Source organism: Xiphophorus hellerii, chromosome 18 (genome assembly GCF_003331165.1).
Source record: "Xiphophorus hellerii strain 12219 chromosome 18, Xiphophorus_hellerii-4.1, whole genome shotgun sequence".
Classification (NCBI taxonomy): domain Eukaryota; kingdom Metazoa; phylum Chordata; class Actinopteri; order Cyprinodontiformes; family Poeciliidae; genus Xiphophorus; species Xiphophorus hellerii.
In genome coordinates, this window is record NC_045689.1 from 26,963,105 (window position 1) to 26,982,049 (window position 18,945).

At 37.4% G+C, this 18,945-nt stretch overlaps 1 protein-coding gene across 3 annotated transcripts in view; it reads right to left on the bottom strand.

Annotated features, from left to right (window-relative positions):
- Positions 1–10,104: 10,104 nt before the first annotated feature.
- LOC116737620 (CD166 antigen homolog) overlaps positions 10,105–18,945 on the bottom strand; it is a 74,213-nt gene continuing 65,372 nt past the window's right edge. Inside the window, exons 13-16 of one of the 3 annotated variants that reach the window (XM_032590891.1) lie at positions 18,063–18,092; positions 17,519–17,630; positions 12,517–12,651; positions 10,105–12,423 (exon numbers count right to left, since the gene is read on the bottom strand). In XM_032590891.1, coding sequence (XP_032446782.1) covers positions 12,549–12,651; positions 17,519–17,630; positions 18,063–18,092 — 245 coding nt within the window. In that variant the 3' untranslated portion in view covers positions 10,105–12,423; positions 12,517–12,548. Of the gene's footprint in view, positions 12,424–12,504; positions 12,652–17,518; positions 17,631–18,062; positions 18,093–18,945 lie in introns of all 3 variants that reach the window. The other 2 variants (XM_032590892.1, XM_032590893.1) reach the window with 2 other exon arrangements.

Consider the following 18,945-nt stretch of genomic DNA (forward strand, 5'->3'; position numbering starts at 1 on the left):
AGGTCAAAACATCTACGAAAGAATATCATGTCATTTTTTAAAAACAGGTAATGCTGACAATTTATTCATTTATTTTTCCTGTTTTAATGATAAATACCAAATCAAAGTCAAAATGTTGAGAATTTCATCAGCTGTTGCTATAAACAAAAGTAATGGACAGCGCATCTTGGCTCCAGTTCGTTACTTGAACTGTATTGTTTTTTTAAAAATAAAAAAAAATTAAAAGTTTAAATGTTCACAAAATATTAAGAATCAATTCAATTACCAGACTGATAAGATCAAAAATAATAATATATTAAAAAAATTAAAGTCAGGAAAAATGTGAAATAATCCATGAATGCGGGTGAGCCGCATAGTGGGGTGGAAAAATTTACTCAACTGTAAGCACTTTACTATATTTTTGCTCGAGTAGCAACCAAAATTTATTATTCACAGAATTGACTCAAGTCAGAATAAAAGCAAGAATAGGACGAATCAGCTGATCTATAAGGCAAGCTCCACATATGGGAGCAGTATCAGCCAGGGACCAGTAGGTGGCAGAGGTGAGTAACGCTCCTAAAACTGAACTCTATCCTCAGCAACATCCTCCGCATCCAGTTCGAGGTCTGGACATTTTTCCAGAGAAGGACCTCATTCCCTCCAAGATGCAGGACAAAACACTAATCCCTAATTTATGCTAGCAGCAATTAGTTTCTATAAACAGTGATGACCTGGTGTTACGTCCACAAAGGGCACAACATATCTGAGGACACGAAGACAAAAATGAGGATTCAAAAGTAATTTTTATTTTCAATTCTCTCGACCTTTTCTTTAAGATGAGCTTCTTTTGATTTTTCTGTGAAGAAAAAGACAATTAAATCCTCGGTTCCCCGTGTCCCAAAAAAAAAAAAGAAAACAAAAATCCCAAAGTATAAACAGAAAGTTGGACCTGATGAGCCGGTCAAAAAGAACAAAACGGTACAGCAGGGGCCGTCGAAGCCCCTGCTAGTACCGGACTACAAGAAAAAAGAAACTACTGCTAAAGAAAAATCGAAAACAAGACAACCGGTCCCACCAGGTCAAAAATTACAACAAAAAAAAAACATCAACCAAACAAACAGCTAACAAAAACTACCGTGTGGCAGGCTGGAGACGTGCGCACCGCGTCAGAACGCATCCTGGGTGTTGGTTGGGAGTGGGCGTCGCCTTTACCTGGCGCAACCCAGCCTATTTATAGGCGGTCCAACAGCGACACAAATTAACGAACCAAATTACAAGAAAGAATTATCAAAACTCCAAAGTATTAAACAACAACAACAAAAAAATCATACAACTAACTTCTATACAAAATGATCCAAGTGAAAAAAAATAGACAGAAATAAATACAATGTGCCAAAGCACATAACACCTGGATATTTAATTCACCCATTGATCTTGATTTGTTATTACTTACCATCAAGTGCACAGATAGATACAAAAGCATGTATTTTCCAGCCATTACAAAGAACAATAATTATGTTACCTTCAGTTGTTATGATATTTATGAGCACAAATTTGGCTTCGCAATTCAACTCCTTAAAATTGGGCCTCTGTCTCCTTAAGAAACTCCTACTCTTTCTGAAACTCCGCCTTCAGGAAGTCATCACAGCAATGCTTCTCATTATGCCCTTTACAACTGTTCTTAGAAGTGTTGGACGGAGATGTAGCTTGTATGATGAGCTCAGCAGCTGAGCAGTTCCACCAGGTGTTTGCTACGTGCTGCTGCCGCTAGTCTGAAGGAGCAGAGTGGGGGAGGTGCGGGGGAGGGACGCTTTGTGGAAATAGGCGGGGATTTGTGGGAGCAATCGTTTTGGCACCCCTGATTGGCTGCCGCAAGAGATTTAAGGGTTTCTCAAATATGCATAAATGATTATAAGCAACATTCCAGGTATGTTTTTTTTTTTTTGCTTTTTTGATGAGGCAATAACATTATAACATGATATAAAGCTAAAAATTTCAATTTTACATAATACCTCCTTTTAAGACTTTAATTTCAAAGTGCCAATTTAAAAGGATTTGGTGTTAGGTCCCAGTAAATATTAGACTTATCCAAACTATTTTATATATTCTCATTACATATACTTTTTGAGATTCTTTCAATTTAGTCATGATTTTAAACTTTCACAAAATAGCGCAAAATTGTGAAGTGAATATTTCACAGAGATCATCTAGTGTAATTTCCAGTGTTCTGTGAAGGCATCTGAAGTTGGTAAGAGAAGTGAAGTCTGGAGAAGCTTAAAGCAGATTTAGGTTATAAAACAAGATCCTAAGCTTTGGCGTCTCTCAGGAGTCTGTCCGTCTGTCTGTTGTCTGAAAATGGAAAGAGTATGACAACTGTAAACCCAGGAAGACATGGCCGTTCCAAACTGACAGGCCATCTAAAAGCAGCATTATTAGAGGACATGGCAGCTCTACAGCAGCTGCAGGTATCCACGGCTCAGTCAAGTATCAATTTTTTAATTTAGCCCCATGACGTTTAGAGCGCGCTGCTTTTTAAAGACAAGACTTTGACTGTGAAGGACTATGTTACGGCGAAGTTGGTACTAAAACCCAAATAAGATGCGAGGTCATGAAATTAAATCGACTTTTACTGTCCAACAACCCTCTTGTCTGGAGAAAAACACAACAATCCCGCCAAGAAAGGTTCATTTCTTCAACACTGATGAACAAGACTCGTTGTCAGTTTAAAGCGTGCAACCTGTTAATACGTTATCATAATAAATGAAACAATCAATTAAAATATGCATTTTGTATTTACTCAGATGATCTTCGTCTGATATTAAAAGTGTGTAAGAGAAATATTGTTTCACTTCTACACATATCAGATGATTTCTATATCTGTTCACTTAGGTGATATATAATTCAAGCTGTTCCCTCTGTGACGTTTTGCCAGGAGGAAAAAATAACTATTGTCTCCCAGGTGATCTTTGTTAAGCAGCCTTGACGAACAGACCTGTTTTTATTTCTGCTTTGAATCGACAACACTATTTGTTATTTCTTCTTTGAAGTTATGTTCATCTTTAGATTTTATTTCGTCTGTGAAAGACGAAAAGATTCTCTTTAAGTCCGTAAAGATTCACATGTAATATACGATGTTGATGCTCTGAATGAAAAGTCTTCATTCAGCTTTCTCTTTCATTTTAATCCTTCACAACCTAAAGCGGCATCTGTTTGACCTCCCACAGCAGCCGTGTGACATTGTGTGTGTGTTTTTTTTTATATCACTACATACCGGTAATTTCCAAAATGGAGCTACTGTGACTGAACCAGCTGATTTATAAAAAATAGTTTTTTGGGTTTTTTTGTTGTTGTTTCTAACGGTCAAATTTTATTAGGTTAAAACACTTCAATAACACGTTCTGGATTATGCTGAACTTACTTTAGAGCAGTGTTTCCCAACCCTGGTCCTCAAGGCACACTGTCCTGCATGTTTTAGGTATTTCCTTGCTTCAGTCCAGCTGATTTCAATTGATGACTGATTAACAGGCGTTTGTTGAACTGCAATCAGTTGAATCAGGCACATTAAAGCAGGGAAACCTCTAAAACATGCAGGGCAGTGTGCCTTGAGGACCAGGGTTGGGAAACACTGCTTTAGAGCACACTTTAAACTAATTTACAATGAGCATGTTACAGGACAGTGTTCCACCTGCTGTATGTCAGAAGAGTTAAAATGGAAAATATCCAAGTCATGGGACATATCTGTCACAATAACAAGGCATGCGAGGAGATGCTTGAATCATACTGATAACATTTTAGTTGTGTTTATTGTGTTTTGTTGGTCTGACACATATTTGAACTGATTTGAATCATAAAAAGTGGAAAGGATGTCTTTACACAAGTGCAAAAAAAAAAAAAATTCACTTGAGCTTTAACTGTCATAAAATATGGTCAGGCTTGTTTCTTTGAACGTGCATTTTTATTTTTACACACACACACACACACAAAAAAAAATCCCAGTAAAAGGTCTCAAAGTAAATAACAACATGACATCGACTAACAATGATAAAAAAAAAAGTTATACATACTGACTACATCAAAAATTTCTGCCAAACACGACACACCATACAATATGTGGCAAGCATCCAATTCAAAACGCACTGATCCAAAGTAAAATGTTTCAGTATTTTTCAACCAGGCTACATTTGAGTCTGGTGTTCTCTCCAGCGATGTTCAACATTTGGGAGAACTGGCCCCCCTTTAGAGATCAAATCAACAACTGAGCCCCTCCTAACTACATTACTGCTATTATTTCTGTAAACTTTGTGCTGCTCCTATACTTGATATTCCATTCATGCATGATTTACTGATACTTTAGATTTGTTATAGGAGCTTGTGGTGAATGAACAGGCAATGCGGTCAACTTTATTTAGATTGCAATAAATAAATTAATAAATGGACATCAAATAATAACATAGACTGACAGAAAACAATCTCCCAACCCAGCATTAGTATTTCAAAAGATGCAAAATAAATAAATAAATGGGTCAATGGCAGTTTAGCTCAATAGCTGAGGACCCTGAAAGCATTGAGCAAAAGTAATCAGCAGTCGTATTTCAGGATCTCAAATAGTTTTATACACAAACTTAGCAAAAACAATCAAGTTCATTTCTGTGAACGTGGAAGTGGTAAAACAGAAAACAGAACCAAACAACACTTCCTGTAGCGGTAAAATGAACAACTCTTGAAAACAGGATCCAAACAACACGAATATCAAGCAGCTTGCCGCTAAATTTTGTAACTCCATATCAAGTTTTCATCCAATTTTGGGACGTGAAAGGCAAACAGCTCCACTCCTGCCATGAACAGCCAACTTTTATAAGAGCGCCCCCCAGTGGCTGGATGAATGAACGGGTTAGGGTAGGCTAGGTGAAGTTGGCTAAATATCCGAAGTTACTTTCCCCTCAACCCCCTCTCATGTTGCGCCCTCTCTGAAAAGCTCTGGCGCAGCCCAAGAGGCCACGCTGCACATTTCTGAAAAGCTCTGATCGAGTCTGTCTTTGAGAGAGCATGAGACTATGGCCAGCCAGCTGAGACACAGGTCTGAAATACTTTTAATTCCCACCTTGTGCCAGCCACTGCTCCAACAAAAATAAATGTATTGTGCCACAAGGTGCGCATTACTTAAATAATGTTGATAGTTATACCCCAAAGAAATTCTAGCATCTATGTCAATTTCTCTGATTGATAATATTTAATGGGACACGAGCTAAAACACAGTTAATAATATGAGCTATCATCGATTTAAGGAAATTAATTTTACCCCATAAAGACTGTAGATCTTGGACCATCTTGTCAAGATGTCAAGGATTTTTATTCTCTTGGGAGAACATCAGAACTTCCACTTTTAAAAAAAGAAGTAGGTGGACAACAACATGATAAAGGCAAAAAACGTCTGATTTATCCCAGTTGAATCCTGACAGGACGTGTCAACGTAGTCAATACAATGTAGTAGTACGAGGATGGAACTATTGAGTCAGAATTAATAACATCAACATAAAGCGAAAACTTATGCTGTTTATTTCCATCAGTGGTTGGCTTGTTTCTTTGCAAATAGTTATGGTTTATTTTGTCATCATAAATAACTAAAAGCGAAACATTGCTAAGTATGTATGTACTAGGGGTCACTAATACTGGGAGATGTGAAAATATATATTTTTTTGGTCCAAATTATTGAGTTAATTTATTAATGAAGAACACTTATACAAACCAAACTGGCCCCGTGTAAAAAAAAAATAATAATAATAATATTTGCCTCCCAAAACACAAAAATAAATTGTTACATTTTGTGAAACTTATCAATGAGTTGCTTGCTGTGGAGATATTTGCCCCTGTCTTCTATCCACAATTGTTTTCAACTAGTCACATTAGATTAATCAGCCATATTAGAGGGTTTTTGAGCAGACACATCCTGTTTAAGTTCAGGAAAGCAAAGAAAGAAGGAGACAAAAAAAAAAGTCACCCAGCCTGTTTGAGAACAGTATACTCTTTTGCCACAGGATGGCAGCAGAGGCCCACTTTAACTCTGCTGATTGCGTGGATTAGATGACGTCCGATTATTATTATATCTTTCTTTTTTCTCTTTTTGCTCTAAATTTAGTCTAGATTGAGTCCAGTAACAGATTAATTTACGGACTAGCCGGAGAAGCAAAGATGTTTTATATCTTATGAGAACCAAATTTATTTGTCCAGAATAATAAAAGTTTCTTCTTTCTGGAAAAAAAAAACGCGATTATCTAAAGACATCATGTCCTGCTAATATCTGTCATGTGACAGTCATCATCAAATGAATGCATCGGAGATTAAAATAATATTAATTTCTTGGCCGATTATCCTTTAGCATGTGTTCAGACCCCCACTCTTCTAATTTAAAAAAAAGACAACAAAGGAGCTACGGTTACACTAAAATGACGTAGGTAGTTGTAACTGTAATAGCTATTGTGTTCAGTCACTTCTTAAATAGAGACAACATTAGAAACGTCTTACCTGGACGATGGGAGACAATGACTGATCTGCTGCTCAGTGGTCCAAAGTCGGGTTTTTTAAATTTTTTTCAAAATGAAAGTGAAGTTTTCATTTCACTTTGACATCAAGATCCCAAAGTCTGGAGGAAGAGTGCGCTGCAAAAACACCAAACCTTATCGAAACCACAAAACCTTACTGGTTTCTAGTGTAGATGTCTTTGTAACTTGAGATAAGACAAAACTAACTTAAAAGTAACTTTTTAGCAAGAAATATGACCTTGTTTTAAGTTGATAATTCCTTAATATTAATTAAAAAGTATTACTGGAAGATTATTTCACTTACACCATGGTGGGCAAAATGGTGGTTTATCAACTTAAAAAAAAAAGAGGTCGATATCTTGCTAAAAAGTTACTTTTTATGACATTTTTTGTCTTACTTAACGTGCAACTAAGTTATTTGCACTAGAAAGCAGACCACAAATGCGTGGTAAGATTTTGTGTTTTTGCAGAGTGAAGAGGGACAGAATCCAAACTGCCTGAGGCCCAGTCTGAAGCTATGTTTTATCTACTGACGAACTTTATGTAGATGCTGTTATTTTCCAGTAGAACATGGCACCTTGATGGCAGAACCACAAGTACTGAGTTAATGACCACGGTAGAGAATCTATGGGGTGTTGTCAAGAGGAAGATGAAGGACTCCGCTGGAGTCAACAATGCAGATGAGTTTTCTTCCCTCTTCAGCAGCAGTTAGGTTTCACCGCCTCCGTTCCACGCTGCATGGATGCAGTAATTCATACAAAAGGATCTACAGTACAATTGAATATTTAGAACATGAACATGTTTTACAACAACCTGACATTTAGGCCGGCCAAAATCATTAACGTACAAAATCATTAAAATACTTAGAATATAAAACTAAATGCTATTTAGTTTTCCCTGTGACTGCTAATTTTGACTTTTGGTTGACATCTCATTCAACATGTTTATTTTTCAGCAGCAGCGGCAGCAGCTATATAACTACGGTGTCCCTCCTGGGTCCATCCTAGGAACTATTGTTGTTTTTACATATTCCTTGGGGATTCCAATTTAGGAATATATAAAATTTTTTCCACAAATACACTTTTGATTATATCTACTTTACCATTTATGCAATTACTCATAAATGAAAAAAATAATGCACTCATGCAAACTTCTGCTGTACTGACTGAAGTACGATGAGTCGATGGCAGATGACTTGATCCCCGTCTTTTGGATTTCAGACTCTGAAGATATTAATATCATTGGGTTTCATCACTTCACTGAACATTAAAGTAGCGCAATATAATTATTGACACCTCTATTAATAACAATAACAGAAGCATATCATATCTTTAACAACTTTTTTTTTAAAAGAACATGCACTTATAACACTTGTATTAGCACATTGACCAGTCATCTGCAGCCGATTCAAAGTAAAGCTGCTCATCTTTTCACAGGAGATTAAAAAGTGAGATTAGGCAGCAGAAAACATTTCTCTGTGAAGTAACTCCACTCAGCTCGTCCTGGGCGAACCCTGAGGCATTTCCAGGTCAGAAGGAAGCCATGTAGTCCCTCAACCAGCCAGCAAACACAGACCATGTATGGATGATTCTGGTTTTGCTCGTTTTTTTCTTCTTCTTTTGTGCACTTTTCTGGAACTTTACTTTGCAAAGTAACACTTTTATTTTCGACTCTGACGTTACAACCCAACATTTTCTGCTGTGTGCAGAAGTGTAAAACAATTGCAACAGTCTTGTTGGGCTCGATGCTCACTTGATCAATCCATTATGCATATCTCTTCCATGGTCAGAGACAAAGATAAGAGTTTAGCCTCTGAGAAGCTGCCAATTTGCCAGCATAATAAAAGTCAAATATCCAGACTCTTTATATTTTTTTTATTTGCAGATGAAAATCATTAGCTGTTGTTGGAAATGGTGGTGGTGGTGGGGGGGAATAAAAACAGTGATTGAATATATTCTTCAGTAAATGCCCACTGATTGGTCTTGATTTTTTTGCAAAATCACTTAAAAGGTCAGTGATTTTGACCAATTTCTTGTTTTTAGATAATGTACTGAATGAAGTGATTATACAAGCCCCCAATACAATACCAAATGGGGGTCCCGCATTCAGGTTTTCAGATAGCATGACGACAGTAGCTGCATTTCCATTACATATGTGAAGGAAACTTTGTCTATGGTCCACTAATGGCAAAAGGGGAAAAAAAATCTCAATTTTGTGGCTTTTCCCAATTCCAGGAAACATCAATGAAATCACACGTGAACTCCCTACAGGCACTATGTAATGTGTTTTGAGGCAGTTGACCAAAATCCCGGACGATTTTGAAATTCCCCCCGGACATCTTTTTAGGTCTGAAAAGTAGGACATGTCCGGGAAAAAGAGGACGTCTGGTCACCCTACCACAAACCCTAGATCACAAGCATCACAAGGTTTCTAAACATACCGTAATCAGCTGGGTAAGGGAAAACCTGCTAACAAAATTGAACTTGTTTCTTCTGTAAACTCTGCGACATCCCGCTGTCAGACGATTGGCGGGAATAGAAATACCATCATTGGCCAACAGGGGGCGGCGCCACTGTACAGAAGAGACGCAAACTCAACTTCTTATGGCACAGAAACCTTAACCAACTAGTCCTTTATACAACTTAGTTGCACTTTTGGCTCTGCAACCGGTAGCTGAGGAGCTGCAAGTGACTCTTTGGTTCACTTAATATATTAAAGAAATATCATCCTGCTTTTTTAAAATTCTTTTGTTCTGTGCTCCTATGAAAAAAAAAAAAAAAAAACAATTTTAAAAAACACTGGCCCCACCCTGCCCGCCTCTGGTAAAAAAGTTTTAGAACCACCACTGCAGGAATCAACTTATCAGGGACTTTATGCTCCTGGCAGAGTCATCCACACTGCAAAACATTTGAAGGTGGTTTAACTTGAAAATGAAGGTTCAACTGCTGGCTTGAAAATGCAACTAAAGTCAACTAGAATTTTAATTTTGCTTTAACTTGGTAATTAAAGTTCATTAGAATGATTTAACAACAAGAGACATGTTTTCTGAAGATTGTTTTTCTTTTAAGTTATGGCAGCTCATTTGTCTTGAATTGTGAGCTGGTCTAATTTTAATACTGTAACTTCAAACAAAACGTTATTTCACATTATGCAAGAAAACTGTTCTCAGTGGAACAAGCACACACTTCTGCTCAATTTTCACTCACATGATCCAATAACTACTTTTAAGGTAGACAAATTAAAAATTCTGATTAAACCTGCATGAACAGTATATCTGGTCATGCATTTTATTAAATGCTGCATTAAAAGACAAATAAACAAGGAATTATTTTTTAAAAATTGCAACAGAAAACATAATTTTCATTTCAGACTTTTTCCTCACTCCCAACTTGGAGTAGGCCGTAAGTAAGCGATGCCTTTCTCTTGACAGTCTTGAGACCCCATATTGTGTGTATGTGTACAAAAAATGAATCTAAACTCTCATGTGTGTTTTTCTTTATTTCAAAAAATTATCAGATGAGGGGGGGCGGGGGGATGAGAAAAATAAGCAAAGGAAAACACAAAACTGTGACAAATTCAGTGACCATAACTTTTCAAAATGTACATTTTATTTTAAACAAAAGTACAAAAAGAACAAACATCAGATATTTACAATACTTGCATGGCAATGTTCACTTTCTTTGGTCATTCTTCCAATTTGATAGTTGTTGTTTTTTTCCACAAGGTAGGCAACAAACAGCAGCTTGGAGATCTGAGATTACAACATGCTTGATATATAATTCAACCAGACTCTACGCAAACTACTGATGAGTTCATCTCTTTTGTTTTTGTTTTTTTTAAAGTAAGGTCTGCAAGCAAGTTAGCGACAGTTTAAATCATAGATATGTGACGGTAATCGATACGCCTACCAGGATCGTTAATTTTGAATGATATAAATAGCATAAAGAAAATAAAATTCACACACTTCACAATTACATCCCCAATGTTAAAACAATTTTTTTTTCCTGTCAGTTTTTACTAATGCTCTTAAAATGGACCAAAAATCGTGACATGTACAGCTGCGCGTATCCCATTCTATTCTACACACACTTGAAACATGAACCCCTAGTGCACATCACAAACTTAAGTAGTTACAGGTAGGTTTTTTTTTTTTGAAAAGAAGGCAAACATATCATAAAGGCTACTTTGAGACGCGCATCCTATCCATCCCCCCAGTTCCACAAAGTGACGCCATGGCTACTTAAGAAACAATCATTCCTCAAACACTGATGGAGCGCAAAACTGATGACATCAGACTCAAAGTTCCCACAAACTAACACGTCCTCTCGTAACTGCAGGCCGACGGGATCGTTTTGTGAGAGAGATGCGTGAAGCGGAAACTAAAGCCAGCAAGTCGAGCGGGTGCTGTACATTCTCCCAGTAATCTACCTTCTTTGTGTTGTGCCGCGGTTACGCCGAACGCACAGTTCACGGACAGTGAGAAAACAAACAAAACAAGAAAAAAAGAAAAACAAAAATAACCTCATCTCATCTCCTGGCAAGACAAAAAGAAAACCAAAGACATGTTTATTAACACCACACAGCTTTGTGACAAATTACCTAGTTCCTAATTTACATGGAAAATCATATTGCCGTTTTTACCTAATGCTGCGTATGAGAACATACAGTGCCTTGTAAAAGTATCCAAAGAGCTTCATTTTGTCCCCACATTTGTCATGTTACCGCCACAAACTTTAATCTGTATTTTTGGGGGTAGATGGGAGGATTTAATGTCATGGACTCATTGAAAAAAAACGCTTGAAAACAAGAAGGAAAATCTTGTCAAGTATCTTTGGTTTAGTTTTGAGTGCAAATATCTGGGTACAATTGAAATAAGGGGAAACTAAAGTTGCAAGTAACTTTTCAGCAAGAAACATGAGCTTGTTTCAAGTCAATTCCTCGGTGTTTATGGACAAAGACTAGTAGGTGAAATAATCTGCCAGTGGAACAAGATTTTGTTTTGTTATTATTATTTATTTTATTATTACTCAAGCCTTGGAATGAATTCTTACTCAATATGTACAATTTAAATGTGTAGTTGAATAACAGTAGAATCTGTGTATGTCTAAAGACATTTTACCATACAAGTTAAAATGTCTTATTCCAAGACTAAAAACTAGACCAAAAATCCTTGACTTTTTCAGACCCCTTTAATCTGACACCCTTTAATTAAGTCCAAGGGTATTGCATTGTTCAAATATCACAAAAGTCCCACAGAACACATTTAAGTTTGTGATTGCAACATGATGACAAAATATGGAAAGGCTCAAAGGGGAAACGAATGCTTTCTCGAGGCATTCAAGGCCCTGATCTCATGATCAATTTTTCCATCTGATAAATTTACAAAGTGAAATAAATGCACAAACAGATTTTACTACTACTATCTACTGACACTGAAGGCAGAGGTGGCTGGCCTGAGATGGCATGAAACTAAGAAGCAATGGAAACATCTCTTAGCTCCCGCAACGTACTCGAGAGCTAAGAGTCAAACACAGACTAACGCAGGCCTCTGCATCCTTACGGCGAAGGCAACGCGTCTAGGAGTAACTTCACTTCCATCGAATTAAAAGAAACCCAAAAGGAAAGGTCTGCATGTTCTCCCTTTGCAAAAAATGTTATTCTAATAAACATGAATCCTAATGGTAGACGAGTTTACACATGTATCAGTAGTGCAGACGACTTATGTATCACATACAGTATCCATTCTTTTCGTTTAATTAGTGGAGGGGGTGAGGGATGTCTGGATTATGCTTTTTTTTTGTAAAATTGTCCCTGAAACCAAATCCAAGCTGTCGTCATCCCAAATAAACGGTAATGTTTCCCAGAACTGAGGTGAAGAGAAATGTGCAAAAGTTCTGCGTCCTCACTGGAAAGAAATGTCAAATAAAGGTTACAGTAAATTTTGCCAGTGGTCATATCAGGACGTTAGAAAGACAAATAAAAATACCTTGGTCTCTACCTTTCACTTCACTCTTTCAGAAATGGTTCTGTCTACACGTCAGCTTTCTGGCTGTTCTCCTCCATCTTCTCCTCCAACTTCTTCTCCTCCTCAGAAGACCCATTCTCCTTCTCACCAGTTTTCCAGCTTCCTTGCCTGTAAGGATTCAAATTTCATTATGTAACATCAGGGTTTCTGCAGGTTTTATCTACTCGAAGCTAAAACCTTTTCAAGGCTACTTTAAAACACTTAAAACCTGTGTACAAAGGAAAATGGCATATTTTAAACAGTAGTACTGCCAAGCTGTTTTGCTCAGAATGCCAACTGGGCAATTTACAATTATCCATGATAGACACAAAAAAGCTGGTTAGTTAGCTAGCAACCAAAGGCATACTAGCAGCTAGCGTACACTTACCCATGATAGACACAAAAAAGCTAGCTAAGTAGCTAGCAAGAGATTATCAGCAGCTAGTTAGCCAACTGGGAATAATTTACACCATGACAGACACAAAAACGCTGGTTTGCTAGCTAGCAACTAAAGGTTTACTAGAAGCTAGTTAGCCAAATGGAGATAATTTAGAGTTACACTTACACATAACAGACGAAAAAAAGCTACCTGAGTAGCTAGCAAAGGTTTATTCGCAGATAGTTATAGAATAGAATAGAATAGAAGTACTTTATTCATCCCAGCAGGGAAATTACTTCGCAGTTACAGCATAGAGACAAGACACAATAACAACTACCACTGAGTAGTAGTTGTAAATAAAATAAAAAAAATAAAATAAAATATAAAATCCTATAAATTGTAAAATATAAAATGCTGTTAATATAAAAAGCAACTTAAGAGCAGTCCTTGCAAAGATTCAAAAAATGCAGATATGTATCTGTAAATATATGTATAGCAGTGTGCCACAGCGCAGTTGTGCAAAATTGGACTGATTAGTGCAGAACAATGATTTAGCTTTTATTGTACAGTGAGATGGCATGTGGCAGGAAGGATTTCCTGTATCTGTCCCTACGACAGCGGAGCTGGAGCAGTCTATGTGAGAAGGTGCTCCGCTGTCTGTCCACTATGTGGTGGAGAGGGTGCTGTTTATTGTCCATAATAGACAGAACCTTCTTCAGTGTCCTCCTCTCCACCACAGTTTCCAGGGACTCCAGCCTTAGTCCCAGTACAGAGCCAGCTTTCCTGATGATTTTGTCCAGTCTATTAGAGTCGCTGGCTCTGATGCTGCTTCCCCAACACACAGCAGCAAAGAAGATGGCACCGGCAACAACACTGTGATAAAAGGTCTCCAACATCTTGCTGCACACATTGAAGGATCTCAGCTTCCTTAAAAAATAGAGTCTGCTCATCCCCTTCTTGCACACAGCGTCAGTGTTAGCCAACTGGGGATAATTTACACTTACCCATGATAGACGCAAAAAAGCTAACCAGCTAGCAAGGGGTTACCAACAGCCAACTGGGGATAATTTACACTTAGCCATGACAGACGCAAAAAAGCTAGCCAAGTAGCTAGCAATGGATTATTCACAGCTAGTTAGCGGCAGCCTCAACCCTCTCGAGTCACAGGACGCAAGAAAAATGTTTGTATGCAACTTATAGTTTTGACTGACAGGAAAGTCTCATGAGAAAAACAACCAACATAAAATATGTGATTAAGTAGTCTTGGCATGACAAAATTTAAACCCTGTGATATATATATTTACGGCCAACTTATATTTTTTAAAATTAATTTAAGACATTTAAAGGCCTTCATTTTAGATACATGAATTTAAGGCTATTTAAGGACATGCTGAATGTTTTAGTAATCCATCCTGTCAGAGCTAAAAGTTGACAAAAACAAACAAACTCGTGGTAGTGCATGAAGTCGAGGAGCTCACTGGAGATGTGATTTGGCAGGAACCGAGACAATTCAAGCGGGAGTAGGTGGTTGTTTTTGTTGCCTCGGGCAGGATCAGGAGGTCAAAGCACAAACCGCAGGTCTCAGAGTAATGCCAGTTCAGCTTCTCAACTACTTATAACCACAATAATGAAGAAGACACATGGGAATAAGACGATCGTTTGTAGATTATTGGAATAAATAAGAGCCAATGGGAGCCAGTATACCAGTACAAATCATTCCATTTATTTATTTACAAGTAAATCTTAAGTCAACAAACTTAAGTTGCTCATAATTTTATATTGCCACTCTGAGAATAGTGAGAAGGGAAATTGCTATTCCTTGGATCTGGAATCATTTAATGCATTTCCTTCAGAAATGTCCACAATGTTTGGTACATCATGCTCAAACTCGGCAGTCTTAATTATTTGTTGTTTTTTAAACTACGTTGATTTGAGTCAGAGGTGATTTTGCCCTGTAACCTGAGAGGAACTCGGCTGAATTTCAGATATCGTCTTCCAGGATAATCAGGACCAAAGTACTACCATATTAATCCGCCATGCTTGGATGTTTTAAGTCAGATCAAATGGGACATACATTTAGCAAAAGGTTCCAGTCTCATCAGTCCACTGCAAGTCTTTAATGGAAAAAAGTTTTTCTTATTGGTGAATTAGGAACACTTACCACTACAGTGGCCCTGAGGTGCAAACCACTTCAAGAAAATCAAAAACACAACAACATTAACAAAGCACAATTACAAATTCAAAAACACAACAACATTAACAAAGCACAATTACAAATTCAAAAACACAACAACATTAACAAAGCACAATTACAAATTCAAAAACACAATCACATTAACGAAGCACTACAACATTAACAAAACGGAAAGAGTATGTCCCAGTTGGAGACCTGAGAAATCGCTGATTGGATAACAGGCATGAATACGTATATGCTGAGTCCTGCTTACGTCACCGCCATCTTGAAAGTGGCAGTAGAGAGAACGTGCTGCAGCTACATGGACTAGTTTCAACGGTTTTACAGTACAAAGTGGACCCACTGCCTTTACCTTTCACAGATAAGAATTAAAGATAATAATGACGTAAATTTACGAGCAGAATTTCTTGACTTTGTGGCCAGTACTGTGCATTTCCGTGGTGAAACAAACTTCTAAACAACAGAGAAATATTTCCTTTGTAACTAAATTGGCCCAGTTAACTACTCTACTACTATAGTTTACTACTATTTTCTTAGCTTAGCTAACTTTTGTTTAGTACTGTGTAGTTTTTCTAAAGAGGGAGAGGCAATGAGAAACCTGTAAGGGGCGCTTTTGTTTTGTTTGTTTATTGTTGCCATGGTTACCTAGAAGTTTGCTGTTTGTCTGTGGTCAGACATGGATACTTTAGGTACGTCAGTTATCTGTAAGATGTTTCTTATAATTTATGTAGATTAAAATAAGATGTTTGATATAACAGCGAACCTGAAGTGGACTGAAAGTACATTAATCCAGAGAGCAGCGCAGAGATTTCGTCAGGACAGGTCCATAAAGATCAAAGCTGGAGCTGTTTTTCTTCAGACTTCAGTTTCGCAGCTCATCTCCACAATGTCTGTGTTTAGATGCTAAGCCAATGCCCCGATATGGTGAAGGTGTGTTTTTTTTTCCTGAATGTGAATGAATCAGGGATGTATTTTCTATTACACTGTTAGATAATTTTGATCATTCGCTTTAACCTGTGGCTAGCCAGATGTTTCAGAAGGCCCAGTCACCGAACTGCTCCCAGTTTGACCAGCAGACTGAACCCCTGCCTGTGCTCTGTGTTGCCAGTATAATATAAATAAATTTGTAATGTACTGCACACTTTTTTTTCTTTCACTTTTTGTGTATTTTGAGTGAAATATCTCAATTTGAAGTATTAGGGCATTATGACAGTTATACCATAATTAAAAGAAATTAAAGAAATAAAAAAATAATTTAGTCTGTTAGATTTCGTTCACACTGCTGTCTATAGTACAGTTGACATATTACACTGAAATAAATATTTTTTAAAAGTAAAAATATGTAGATAAAGTTTGACAACTACTATCAAAGTTTGTCTTTTCAATAAAATGCCAAAAAATTTAAATGAAGTTACGTTTCTTTATTCGTATCTTGAAATAGCAAATGCACATTGAATTATGGGATTGTGTTAATATGTTCATGAATACATCACTGTAAAGGTGTGTGTGTGTTCATCAATAAAAACGATTCATCAGAATCAGCTGTATCAAATGTAATTATTGTGCCACAAAACAATTAAATAATCACATCAAAAAGTTTGAAACCTTGTCCTTTGCTTTTCTTTTCATTCCTATATGATAATGTGTGAGAGATTGTGTCAGTGACATTCGTTAATTTTAAATACTTTGCAGAACGGCACTTTACGAAAATCAGTCCATTTACTTGTATTAGCTTGCTGGTAGATAAGCCACTTTCAATATGGCGGACGCTATAACGTATCGCAACAACGGCCCGACCCGCTCAAACAATAACTTCCGGTTCAAAAGCGCTGTTGATCTCTCAGGTCTCCAACTGGGACATACCCTTTCCGTTTTGTTAATGTTGTAGTGGTTTTGTTAATGTTACAGTGTTTTTGTAATTTGTAATTGTGCTTCGTTAATGTTGTTGTGTTTTTGTAATTTGTAATTGTGCTTCGTTAATGTTGTAGTGGTTTGCACCTCAGGGCCACCGTACCACACAGCCCTTGAGATTTCTTACTGGTTGTAAAGTTATTCAAGACTATTCAAGGTTGCAGAAATCCCCCTTGTGACTCAACTCTCTGGTCAGGACTGATTTCTGTTTCTCTAAAGTTATTTAGAGAGCTACCATGCAAGGTAAGGTAATGGAGAAGTTTTTCTGTCATGAATCTATTTTAAGCCTTTGGGAGGAATGCCATTCTACACAATCTGCCTTTGAAAGTAATTTTATCTGCATCATAAAGGGAAGCCGGTTTGATGTAAAGTCAGTTTGATGTGCTAATCAATGAAAGTGTGGAAGCTATTCAGGAAATTTGCTTCATTATTGTAATGGGCTTCTGGCAAAAGCGACTTTATTAGGAAACTTTACGAGGGTTGTGATAAAAAGATTTAAGAGGTCTTCTTACTTGGATTTCTTCATGTACATCCAGTAGGCCACGCCTATAACCAACGCTGCGACCAGGAGCCCAATTACAACTCCGACAACCAGTTTGGTTTTGTCATCGTCGTCTGAAGAATCTGGAAGACAAACCACGGCAATCAGTGACCTGACACCAGTTTTTGGTGGGGAAAAATAAATCCAGGGTGCGCGTAAAGAATCAAAAACTAACAACGTGCTTTAAATGCATTGATGAATGGCCACGTCTGCACTGAGCATGACTGTGATTTATCGACTGGACTGTTAATGGTTGCTTTCCAGTTTTATGTAATCACTCAATGGGATTATGATCATCGTTGACATCTTGCCAGGATGCTGGTAGCTCTATTCCTCTTACGTTTTTTTTTAAAAAAGAAAAAATAACTAAAAAAACACACACAGCCTAATACTTCTTCACTAGTTGCAAAACCCAAAGCGATGCAGGGATACACATTCGATCCGAGAGCCTTCTTTCGGTCGGCACTACATAATTCCAACTCAGACGTTAGACGTAGAAGACTGCTACGACTTACCTCGTTTATCCACTTTCACATCCTCAAATACTGAAATCAGATATGAAATAATATTAACGTCCAACCAAAAAGGGGAGGGGAGTGGGTACAAAAACAAACCAAAGAAAAAAATAAACAAAACAAAACATAAAACCAAGTTCGTCGTCCAGAGAACGTACTACTCTACTTCTACTCTAGTTCAGCATGCAAAGAGGGAACAGATTAAATCCAGCATCCCAACATGGTGGAAAGAGGATGTGAAAAGCCGTTCCGAACAGGGATGAATGATTAAGAAGGAGCACAACATGGTGTAAACACTGCACACTTCTTAAAAAAATCAGTGCAAAGTGCATGCATCATTTAGATTGTGTCAGTGAAGGTGTGTCATAAAAAAGGACAACAGTGTACCAACAAACTGCAGGATATACAACCAAACTTTACATATCCTGCGATTAATATTATACAGTTGATTATTTTTTTGTGAAAGTTAGATCTTTAGCTAAGTAACTTCTCAGTTTCTGAACCACAGAAAATAGCATTTGCAGATTTTTCTCCACACTTCTTGCAGATAATTGGTCATTCCATGTTTAATTTTCTCCGCAGAGCACATCTAAAATAGTCAAAACAAAACGGAATTTTTGAAAGTGAAAAGACTTGGTTGCAACACTACTTGACATGTTACTGGTTGGCGTGTGAAATTCAGCCAGTCCAGCAGCAGTTCATTTCCTTTCCGATGATTGGCTGTCAGCCAAGAGCGGAGATGAGACCGAAGATGTTAGCTTCTGCTGTTGCCATCACTGTGCTTATTGATGCATTTTAGGTATATTTGGTGTTTAAATGATTAAAATAAGATGTGACAAGTGTTTTAGAAAAGCAATTGCGGTCCCTAATCCCTGCGAATATT